The sequence below is a fragment of the Haemorhous mexicanus genome, chromosome 2 (genome assembly GCF_027477595.1).
Source record: "Haemorhous mexicanus isolate bHaeMex1 chromosome 2, bHaeMex1.pri, whole genome shotgun sequence".
NCBI classification, from domain to species: domain Eukaryota; kingdom Metazoa; phylum Chordata; class Aves; order Passeriformes; family Fringillidae; genus Haemorhous; species Haemorhous mexicanus.
Window position 1 is genome coordinate 88,931,206 of NC_082342.1, and position 12,366 is coordinate 88,943,571.

Consider the following 12,366-nt stretch of genomic DNA (forward strand, 5'->3'; position numbering starts at 1 on the left):
CAGTTTAAATTACCAACTTTCACCTAAATAGCACAGACTCAGTTGTTCAGTAACAGATGCCAGTGCTCATTCCTGTGTATATCAGAAAACACAGGTTTATGGTTTATTCCCATTTCAAAGCTCCAGTTGGTAACAGTGAAAACTGTCTTCTTCCACAGTCTTCTACTCTGATCTTCATAGGCCTTTGGCATTTCTACTAGTCAGAATCTCCAAGCACAACACTGCTCACATCTACAGAACTGAACCAGCAAGTAGAATAAAAGGCACAAACACACCAAATGGAAGGGACCTGAAAAACTGCAACCACTTTTTTTTTTCATAGAATAAAACGTATGGTAGAAAAGAGCACATAACTCACTGGAAACCCTACAAAAGTTGTCACAGTCAGCAAGAGTTCCAATTATATTCTCCAAGTTCCAATGAAATTCTCCAAGTGCTTATCGACAAGAGGGAAAGGAAGAAAAGTCACTTAATAGCATTAAGAACAAGTGTCTGGAACATGAGTTAGTTACTAGCTGGATAACTCATGGGAAACAGATACTCTTAAGAGTATTCCAACAGTGCTAGAAAGGTGCTTGGGAAGAGTTTGTTGCAGTAGGAGAGCCAAGACACGCTCTCTCCTGCTGCACGTGCAAGCTATCAACTACCAAAAGACTTCAGTCTCTGACTTATAATTTTGGTGTGGACTGTTTCTGCTTCTAGAATGACTGTGGGCCTGGAAACAAACATAAGGCAAATGACTGATCAGAAGTATCTGAAAGTTAGAGTTTAAACTGGAATAAAACAGCTGCCAGCTGTGCACACAGACAAGCACACCTTGCATCACAAAATCAGTTGTTCAGGAAGGAATCTGCAATAGGGTGAAAGGGATCCTTTGTGGGGAGAACTGAAAAATTGAAGGCATCACAAAATAAAGGTTTGAAAAAGATCTCAGGCCATCTATCTCAAAGCAGGATCAATTTTATCCGTTTCAGATACATAATGTAAACATCCTGAAACATAACCTGCTTCAATAACTCCCACTACTACAACCTACTTGTGCAATCTTTTCTACTGTATCTTTACTAATTCAGATTCTCTTACTATTTCCCTGTTGCAATTTTGGCCATGCAACGTTGCCATCAGTGGTTCTTGAATATACACCATGACCTAAGAAAGTGTGGCGCCCAAAACTGAACAGAGAACTCCATCTGAACAGCTGGACAGGAGTTAGAGAAATCTAGAACAATGCTTGTTTTTTCAAAGCATGGCAATTAAACTTGTCTTCAGAACCACAATGAACAATCTACTTTCAGAATACTCCCCAAAAAAAAACAGCCTTCATAATTACAACCTCAATACAGCATCCAAATGTGTTTGAAAAAAGCCATTAGAGCAACAAATACTATTTCCCACTGGACTGAGGGCAGCCCTGCAGAAAAGGACTTGGGGGTTTTGGCTGATGAGAAGCTCAGCAAGATCCAGCAGTGTGTGCTCACAGCCCAAAAAGCCAACTGTGTCCTGGGGTGCATCCAAAGCAGAGAGGCCAGCAAGGTGAGGGACGTGATTCTGCCCCTCTACTCTACCCTGGTGAGATCCCAGCTGGAGTGCTGTGCCCAGCTCTGGGGCCCTCAACACAAGAAGGATGTGGACCTGCTGGAGTGAGTCCAGAGGAGATGCTCAGAGGGCTGGAGCATCTTGCCTATGAAAACAGGTTGAGAGAGTTGGGGTTCTTCCACCTGGAGAAAGGGAGGTTCTGGGGAGACCCTGTAGCACCTTCAAGTACCTAAACAGGGCCAACAAGAGAGGTGGAAAAGGGACTTCTTACAACAGCATGTAGTGATACAATGGGGAATGGCTTTAAACAGAGAGGGGGCAGATCTATTTCTTAGACATAAGGAAGAAATTCTTGACTGTGGTGATAGTGAGACACTGAAACAGGTTGCCCAGGGAAGCCCCATTCCGTGCTGAAGGCCAGGCTGGATGGGGCTTTGAGCAACCTCCTGGAGTGGAAGGTGTCTCTGTCCATGGCAGAGGTGTTTGGAAGTGGATGATCATTAACGTCCCTTCCAACCCAAACCAATCTATAATTCTGTGAAATCAGCCCCACAGCCCCAAAATCAAAATCTACTGGTTCTTTACTCTGATGGCCTAGAAGGGTACATGCACTGACACACTGCAACACTGCAAGGCCTTCCTCTAACACCATCATCTGGACCATGGAAGTCAGTCCACCAAACACTTTTACTCACCCAGCCCCACTTTACTTCAGCCCTTTTCATCATACAGGTAAACTGGTTAACCCACAGCATGTACAGATCAAAGAATTACAGGGTTTTTTTTTGTTTGTAAAGGGGCAAAACCAGAAGAAAAACAAAGCAACTCACAAAATAACAACAAAGGAAAGGCCAGCCCTTCTCCCTGATACTTTCACTGCAGATGACAAATGATAGCAAAAACAGTAGATTGTTTCTCCAGTGATGAAGATGTCTAACCTTTTTTTTCCTCTTCTCCATCCATAAAAACATGTTCCTGGATAAATGAAAACAGTTTTTCCTGAAGTTGTGTGTTAGGAAGATAACCTAGAAGTCCAACTGCTTCTTCATTATTATTTGAATCCAGGTGACTCAAAATCAGCAACCAGTCACAGAGTATCATGAAGGCCTGTACCAAGCAAATAAAGCCAAAGAAGGATTTAGAGACCATGTTACTTTTTGTGCCAATTCCACTTTGCATTTCCATCAAACACAATCAAGTTTCCATCCCACTTCTTCCTTGCAAACCAAAGATTTCTCTTTGCCTCAGCTGTGATGAAATGCCCCAGGTAAATCCTTAAAAAACTTGTATGTTAGGATGCAGTGTATACAAGTATCATGCACGAATACCACCTAAAGATCTTCAAAGTTCCGTGGGCAAGAAGAAGAGCTGTATTGTGTTGAAATACCCCTCTTTTAACACATGAACCACTGGAAAAATTCTCCATTTCTTTAATATTCATAGCAAAACATGAATGAAGCAATGATAGCAGTACACTGACAGGTCTAATCAGAAAACACAATGATTTTCATTCAGATTGAGGCCTTGATTCTGAAGATGGACTCATGCAGACAGCACTAACCTGTAGCATTTTAACTAACTTAACTTTAGTTTTTATTTAAAATAAATAGTTGAAGACTGGGGTTTTTATGTGTTATTTCTCTGCTAAGAGACAAAAATGCAGCAAAAATTTAATAGAATGAAACACTAGTATGAAAAAAAGGCAGGCATTTAAAAGGAGATCTGAACACAAATGCTCGTTAAGTGATAGAAAAACACAAACCTTTTCTCTTACATCTTTTTCTTTATGGTGGAGAAAGCATGTGCAAATCTGACTGAAATGTCTCAGCTGCCTTCTCAGAGGAAAAAGAGTCTCCTGAAAACACATTTAGGAAAAACAAAAGGACCAATATGTTAGAGACTATGATTCAACAGAGAATTACAGAACAAACAGTTGCATCTTTCTTCCACTCGTATTATTCATTTAAGATAGCACAGCTGATGACATGATGAAAGAAGCTGGCATTTCACAGAACAGCTTACTAGCTATGAACAACTGCATCTGTCACAGTTGCTGAGGCCAGTGGAATTCAGCAAGTCACAAACTCTTTGTTTCTCCATATGTAGGGAGGCCAGCATGTATTCTCTTATTCACTTCATCTTATCTGTATAAAGCAGTGATAACAATGGAAGTAGAGTCAAAAAACCTCTGGTCCATCCCACCTAATATTCAATGTGCACTGCCTTCTGGAGTTGGTTTTCTTCTTTCCTCCCCTAATGACTACAGAGAGAATAGGGTTTAACTTTGGCACTCAGAAACTTACGACACCACACTTCATTAAGATGAATCCAGTATGGGAAACTATTTGGTTTGCTCACAACCATACAAAAGACTTTCTGATCAGGTCCCAGCTGTACTGCACTGAGCTCTGAGCCATCAGTGTAAAAGGAATGCCCTTACAAGAGAGGCAAATTTCATGTTAGGCAGCTCTACATTTATAAGAAAAGGGATTCATCGCAGGACATGCTGAGGAGAACCAGGTGAGGGACAATACATTGTCTTAACACTGCTAGAGGAGGAGCAAGGGGAAATAACAGAGCTGCTGTCCAGGAATTTTTTTTTTTTTTTTTGCTCTTGGAACTTCTCTATCTGCCAACATCCAGATTTGGCCCTGCAGAGTGGGCCGTCACATCTGCTTCCAATCAAAATCTGCTCCCATATGAAAAGCCAAATTAAAAAATGTGCTGCCCCATTACCAAGCTGAGCTAACTGTCTGGAGTGAAAGGCAGAACACACTGTAGCAGTGAGAGATGTGGACATCCAGGCAGGAATGGAACTGGACGGGAATAGACAGTGAATCAGTGGCCAAATGGGTAACACCCCAGCTGGCCAATGTCCGTGTCAGCGCCTGTCCTGTGTGCACAGGAGCGCCAGGGAAGGGAATGACAAAGCAGCACTCACTGCAGTCAGAAATCATCATGAGGAGGAGCTCCACAGGGTATACATTCACACGTGAAACAAAATATAAAAGAGTTTTCCTCTCTAGTGTCTTAAACTAGACTTTCTTCTGAAATATCTGCTAGAGCTTGGTACTTTAAAAATTATGAAAGTAAATAGTCAACTGATGAGAAATTCACCACTTTCCTCAACCTTTCTGACAGAAATATGTAGGTAGGTAGATCAAGAAAATAAAAAAAGAAACAAAGTTACAGAATGTCCTGGAGTTTTCATTTAACATTCTTTGTTGCTTAAAACAAGAAAACAACAAACACTTTGGCAGCGAGACAAGTTCCTTATCTCCATCAAGCCCTAGGAATTTGATGCACATGTTTTGCAGTAAAAATAGCAGTGAACCATTGTTTCTGCAGACTGAAAAAGTACACAGAGATTTAAAAAAAAAAAAAAAAAAAGATAAGATGGGGAGAAAATGCCTCAATTCGATTTGGTTTCCTCAAGAAAACAGACAAAATACCTTCTTATAAGCTTGTTTTTACAAGAAATCTCAGAACAGGAAAATTAGCTTTAACTTCTATAAGGTTAAACTTCTATAAGGTGAAACTCCAGGTTTCAAAATTACATCAGCAACCAACCTTGGGAGAATTTTCTGAAACTGCAGCTAGTTGCCACAGGAGAGAAAAATATGTGCACTGGAGAGCTGGTAGGATAATCTGCAAATAAAAACACATGTCCTTTATTTACATTAAAGGCTCAGCAGCAAAAAGCTTAAGACTAAACAAAGCATTCAAGCCTGACATTCAGCATGCTGCTCACATGAACGCGTCCCAGTTTTATTTAGATCCTTAAATTTAAAAGGTTTACATACGAGCAAGCATTGCCCCCTGAGAAACTTCATTACTAAGGTGCTGCTTCTGCAGAACTTCTCTGCCATCTCGATGAGTTCAAGGGAAAGCAAGCCACATATCCAAATGTGTATTCCCAGAGGCTCACTTTAGCTTAGCTCCTTGGGATTTCTTTGAAGCCTTTGATGAAAGGCAGACTGCTCCAGAGGCCAGTTCAGAGCAGAAGCCAAATCTTGGTGCTCCAATGCTCCATATAAAGGAGTCCCCTTCTACCCACTGTCTGCAAGCTCTCTCTACTCAACTAAACTTCACCCCTTGCCAAAAAGCCCCTCAAGTTCTCTCCTGCAAAGATGGGCTGGTTTCATTCATAACTGCTGAAGTATTTCACCTTGCAATCCTAGAATACACAACTCCATCTTCACACAGTGTTTGAGGTAAGGCAACCAGATAACCAAAAAGGCTGCATTTGAGTGGTAATTATAAACCACTACAACAAGAGCCAACTTCTAAGCAACAGATCCAAAGTATTCCATTTTCTGGTTACATGTAATCTAAAAGGGGTTCCTCACGATCCCAATGATTTCATATCCACTGAAACTGAGACTATGCAATCATTGGAAGTACTGAACATGACAAAGGATCAATCCAGATGTCAGATGATTATCACAATTCTGAAAAATCTCCAAAATTAATTAATATAAAGGTATAAATTTACAGATTCCAATAACCAAAGACAGCTTCAGTTTCCCAGACTGAGAAATGGACACAGTATCTTCCTGTCTCATAGGACACTGACATATAAGATTATTTAATACTCTGTATTTCTTTGTGCTTTCATCAAGAAAAACATCTTTCAATGTTAAATATTAACTACTCACCAGAACAGGCAAACTGCCGTGTTCTGTTTCAAACACCAGGAACCTTAAAGTCTTGTCATACAGATTCCACTTGGTGAGATCATGGGCACTGCAGGTGAAAAAGAAATAATAATGATACACTAAGCAAGAAATCAGCACTCACCTGATCAAACAGGTTATTTTTACCTTCATATAAGGTATAGCAATAACATTAAACAACTAAATATTAATATTAAGGGGGAAAAATTAAGTTTTCATCATCTAACACTGCAGTCTTTAGACCATAGCTTTAGAGTCTGGATTTCTACCACAAAACTGCAGTGTTATGAGGAGAGGAAAAAGCAGCTTGAGTTCTGTATCTTTTGCTATACTTTATGCGTAGTCTTCAAGTACCCAAAAAGGTCTAAAAAACAATTTCCTCAGCCCACTCTAAAAGACTGTTTCTAATTGTCTTGAGTATTCTCAATTCAACATTAGACTTCTCTTTGGAAAACCACAGTAGCCCCAGCAGGCTGGACAGGTAATAGACACATTGAGAAGAAGGCCCAATTCCCCTAAATTCTGTAATAGCTTGCATGACAATTTACCAATCTCTGGAGAACCAAGGTTTTGAGAAATCATCTTTTAACAAAATAAGATCAGATAAACTAAAAATAAAAAGCAGGTTACACCTGCTGCAAAGAATGACTGCATTCACTATATCCTCTTCAGACTGACCACCAGTATTGTCAGTAAGGCTGTGGAAAAACATCCAGCTAGGACAGAGGCACCACAGAGGGGATCTCTGTGTCCACTCCGACATCTCAATTCTGTAGCATACACTTCTCAGCCACATTAGGGCTGATGCTCAGTAAAGAGTCCAAAAATAATTCCATATCCAGGAGTACAGTTCTATTAAGAAGAAATTAAACTTGCAGCACCTTTCATAGGGATCACTTTCATTCTCTTGAGACAAACCCCAATAAACCAAACAAGCAATTTTTACTTTGCATGTGTAAGGTTGATACTAAGAATATGGGAACATAAATTGTGTAAGGATCTCACTTATGAAAAGCCGCTACTCTTCTCAAAGTTGAGTGCATCCGGGAAATTTCTCCTGCATCCATACAAAATCCTCCTTCCTAAATCAAGGAAGTTTGGGAAAGAGAAAGGAATTAGCCAGTGTTGGCCAAGGGAACGACTGTGTTCCCTTCCCAACCAACCCACAAGCTTGGATCACTCTCCTCCAGCCCTCCTTTAACCTTTACCTTTAACCATGCTACTCATGTCCTGCTCTACAGTCAAAAGAAAACAATATAACTGCAGAGGAACTTTCTATAAGGGAAAATCCCTGTCATTAATAAACCAATGGCAGCCTCCCTAGACTGCAGTATTGCTAACACAGAGTAAAAAGTAGCAATTAGCCTAACATGGTCTCTCACACAGTTGCTAAGGATCTCTGGAAAGCTGTGTTCACATGGTGCTGACCTTCCCCGCTTCCAGCTGCCAGATCACATTCAAAGATAGCTAAAAATATATTAAATACTTTCCCATAGATGCAATTGCTGTAGTTTCCACAAGTATACTATGTGATTCTGGAGGACGAAATATACAACCAGGAATTAGAAGGGAGGAGTTCCAGGAGAAAAATCTCTTTATTTAGATATAGATCATACTACGGAGGAGTCGAAGAATCCCTGGTCTTGCACTGATCTTGTTTCTCATAAGTACACATTCTCCCACATTGACATAGATCTCTATTTAAGACCAATAAAATTAATCCAATCTGAGGTTAGGGGATTTTTTGGCTTGACACATTTTGCGATATCCCTGTGTCCAATAAAAACTTGCCAGTGTTAACTCTCATACCATGGCATGACACCTGTTCATGATGGCACAGTTGATCAGATCAGCTGCAGGCTTCTGTTGTTCAGCTCAGCCAGCAAGCTATTCATATCCCCACCAGCTGTTTCTGCTTTTTAGACCTAATGAAAAGCTTTGAGAGACACTGCAGTCCTCTTTCAAGGGGGAAGTCATTATTTCCAAGACCCTCAAAGCTATACAATCTGCATTACAGACTGCTGTTTGCTTGGTTTTTTTCCCTACATCCAAAGTGATAGCACAAAGGGCATGCTATGTACAGTCAAATATGGAGAACTACAGAACTGTACCTTTTTGGGAAGAGCCTCATCACCTGCACATCGACAGAAGTCACTAGCTGATTTTGCACATAGTATCTTTGGCACAGTACTGGAGTAACTACAAAGCAATTTCTTAGGTCCAGAATATCTGGTGTAGCAATTTTTTTCCTCACAAGTATACATTCTCCCACACTGGCACAGATCAACAAAATAATTCTGAGGTTAGGGGACCTTTTGGCTTGACACATTTTACAACATCAGCATCCAATAAAAGCCTGCCAGAAGACATACAATGCCCGATTGGTGGCGTGGACTACCCTGTTTATTATTTTCCCAACTCTATTCCTGCCAAAATATATCTACTTCATTAAAATGTGAAGAACCATTCTTTTCAGAAGTGCAAACTCATATTTTAGAGTTCTGCCTCCTTCAAGCAGAAATGGCAGGCAAAGAATAGTTCCATAACCCCCTTAATTTTCTTTGTCTTCCTTTTTTTATTCCTAGGAAAACAGTCTGCTTACTCCTCAAAGAGTCACACTCACCTTTTGCCAGAAGCAATCTAGTAGCTGGTTAAGCTGTTTCATCAACTCATCTATCATTTGAGTTCGAGCACAATCCACCTGGCTATAGATGGCAATTTCTTCACGGCAGAGGATATAGTAAGTCCTGGAGGAAGCCTCGAGGACAGACATGTCGGAGTGTTTGGCCACAATGTCTTTTATCTCTCTCAGCAAAGCATCCAAATGCTGCAGGTGATAAAAGGGGCATTTGTACGTCAATTGTACAAAAATCCTCTTATGCTTTAAATCGTTTCACTAGGCCCATATATCCCTATGGTTCATATAAACAAGACGAAACAAATGCCAGTCTAAGCAGAAGAGGGGTAAGACTAAACAACACAACTTTTTTTTTTCTGTGTTTATAGCTCTCTTTCATCATTATGTCTCTAGATCTTCCTAAAGAATGAAGTAACTGCCTTAAGTTCTACTTCAGCAATACATGGCTAGCATTACATAGGGAATAAAAGATGCCTTTCCAAACAACAGGTCTGTCTTTTAACAGCAGAATTTGTCTCCATCAGCAATTGAGAATGGAGAATGTTTTGGATCATGTCAGCAACAGGGTCTTCACTCTTAGTGGGAAGAAGTAACTTGTGCCATTCTGCTGACTCGCTCTCTTCCAGTTCAAGTTTTGGGCTGAAATTAACATCAGAGTGTTTGCCTAACACTGCCTCCCTGTAAACACCCCTGCCTAAGAATACGTTAAGCTATTTCAAGGATTTCATCTATCCATTTCTGACCATCCCTTTCCCATCAGCAGCTATATTATCTCCATTCTTATCTTTCAGTCACTGTCATTCCCCAGCAGCTGGGAATCAGCCTTCATGAAGAATGAAACCTGTTCTGCAGTAAACTCCTGAGAGACACCAACTTAAGACACATGGCATAACACACCCTCCCTCCAGCCAGGAATGAAAAAACCCAGAGCTGGGTCTACCAGACAAAACCACAAATCGTTATCCACCAAGGCCAGACCCAGCATATCAGAACTGACAAGCACTAAGGTTTTTTTTTTGCAGCTCCAAACCAAAAAGTAAAGCCTGAATAAGACCAATTTCCTTAAGGTATGAGACCATTTCATTGTATTTCAACAATTTTCTACTTGTTCCAAATCCCATTAAACTCCCTATATTGTCACATAAACATGAGCCAATTCCCCCCCACATCCTATTCACCTTCTCTAGATGTCCAGTACTGTAAACATCTAAATCGTAATACTGAGGAATCTGCAGCAGATTTGTCACTTTTTGTGCATCTGTTGAATACTGCAGAGAAAAAACAGGATATGAGTACATTGCAGGAATTTTAATGAAATATTTAACACGCATTCACAGAGCAGCTGTTAGTTACCTTTGCCAAGAGCTGAGGAAGCACCACAATGAAGTGCTCAGTAATTTTGGTACAATCTTCCAGTTGGATTTTCTTCTCTTTTATTGACAAAATCTGCAGATAAAGAACTTGGCTTCAATTATAAAATCTCTGGGATTTGAGTGGATGCTTACATATAACCCAAGCTTAACTTATATTGCATTGTCTCAAGCATATCAACCTAAGATAAAGACACTTTTCCATTAAGAAAATCAGATGCTTTTTTTTTTTTTGTTGTTGACCTTAAATTATATACAAATTACTGAACAGCTTTATGTCATGGATAAAATGCTCATCATTTATCAATAACATGCTTCAAGTGGCTCCCCTCTAATGCTCATCTCCTTCAACATCCACTTCTAATAAGATCTGGAGGTGAATAGACACTGCAACATTTCAGAAAAATAAGCTATTTCATTTCCTATGATACATCTGCAACTAGGAACAAGCTGTCTGGCAAAGTACATAAGGCAAAGATAATGTGATGACAGGACAATAAATAAGACTAAGATGCACTGACTTTTTTGGCTGCACCTCTGCCCACTGGAGGATGACCTTCAGCTGCTTCTCTGACTGTTGCAAGGATGATTTCGATGAGAGCACTTTCCTGGGCATCGCTCAGTGCTGGAAGTAAATCAGACTCAGCATCACACAAAAGAAAAGTGAAGATGCAGCAACAATTGATGTAAAGCCTACTCATTTACCTGAGGAACTGTGGAAGGACACTAAAGAATGGGAGATGCAGTGTTGCTAAATAAACAGCTAAAGAGTATTTGACTTCATTTGAAGGAAGTTATTTTCTACATTTAGTGAGCACCATTAATCCCTTAATGGCTTAACTTTTTGGGGCAGTTGGGCTTGCAAAAACACAGGCAGTTTTAATGAGGTCTCCCACTGACTAGTGTCTCATTTAGGACAAATCTTTTTTGAGTACCAAAATGCTCTAACTCACTGGGTTTACAAACTGATTTTAATCACACAACCAACTCCAGGTCTGCAACAACTATTCACAGAATGGTTTGGGTTGGAAGGGACTTTAAAGATTTATTTAAGTTCACTTCAAAATAATTCTACAAAAAAAAAAACAAACCCTCTAGTGTTAGATGTTAGTGAACTCAATACATTACTCATTTTCTTTTGAGGAAGGAGTAAAAGCCTGACAATAACTGCGTTTCAATCTATTAATACTTTTAGATTCTACAGTTTTGGACAAACAAAGTGAACACTACATAAGCATTATGGCTTAATTACACAAGTATTTACTGGACAGGTTGTAAACTAACATTACATAAATACAGAATACTGAATAAAACACACATGTTGATACAAATATTACACTAGCAGTGCATTGAGTTGCATCTGCTTTGTGACACTTGGGGACGACAATTTGGGACCAAATAGTACTGCAATATGAAATGATCCTAAACTAGCTAAGGCAAGGTTCAAAAAATAGCACGGGGAGATTCATTCAGACAAAACTAAATTTTTTGCTTACCCACCTTCTCCAGCTTCTTCAGCATTTTTTAATAGAAGAGTGGTCATGCACTCCCAGTCCTTCAGGAATTTGCCTGCCCAGTCCCACAAGCTGTCTACTAGGTATGCAACATGTTTGTGTAGCTAGGGATTAAAAACACAAGCTTATAGAAGCAAACATATCACTAAAAGAAATACAGCTTCATATGTCCCTCTCCCTCTTCCAATGACAATGCTCTGTCATTCACATATATATTCACATGCAGTATTCCAACATATTTATTTCAAGGCCAATCAACATTTATACACCATGTCTTCAATCTGATACAAAGCAGGAAAGTGGGGTGAAAAATCAGGAAAAGCAGGCAAAAAAATGTAATTTTCCCTATTAACACAAATTTAAATTTAAATTAAATAATCTCTGAAACTAGTTTCTGTATTGCTTTATATTGCTGACTGTAACAGCCAAAAATTCAGTCACAGGACTAGAAACAAGTCGTCCACCAATTCTTTGCAGAAAGATTCAAAACTGCTGTGCCTGAGACACTTTGGCCAGACAGAGATCTGCGCCACTGCAAAAGCTAAACTGTGAACTGTTTATCAGCTCTTACACTGATAAAACTCTCAAAAAACTACAGTTTTTGGTCAGCATGGAGCCATGGTACAGCAACC

The 12,366-nt window shown here is 39.8% G+C and overlaps 1 protein-coding gene across 4 annotated transcripts in view; it reads right to left on the reverse strand.

Annotated features, from left to right (window-relative positions):
• The window catches only part of LOC132323771 (cohesin subunit SA-2-like), a 58,192-nt gene that overhangs the window by 11,698 nt on the left and 34,128 nt on the right, over positions 1–12,366 (reverse strand). For all 4 annotated transcript variants that reach the window (XR_009485432.1, XM_059839399.1, XM_059839398.1 and 1 more), the window contains exons 16-25: positions 11,721–11,838; positions 10,742–10,845; positions 10,204–10,296; positions 10,029–10,118; positions 8,836–9,039; positions 7,218–7,294; positions 6,195–6,282; positions 5,107–5,184; positions 3,299–3,391; positions 2,475–2,643 (exon numbers count right to left, since the gene is read on the reverse strand). Coding sequence is in view for 3 of the 4 variants with exons in the window: in XM_059839399.1 (XP_059695382.1) it covers positions 2,475–2,643; positions 3,299–3,391; positions 5,107–5,184; positions 6,195–6,282; positions 7,218–7,294; positions 8,836–9,039; positions 10,029–10,118; positions 10,204–10,296; positions 10,742–10,845; positions 11,721–11,838 (1,114 nt within the window). In the remaining variant the exon portion in view is untranslated. The remainder of the gene's footprint in view (positions 1–2,474; positions 2,644–3,298; positions 3,392–5,106; positions 5,185–6,194; positions 6,283–7,217; positions 7,295–8,835; positions 9,040–10,028; positions 10,119–10,203; positions 10,297–10,741; positions 10,846–11,720; positions 11,839–12,366) is intronic.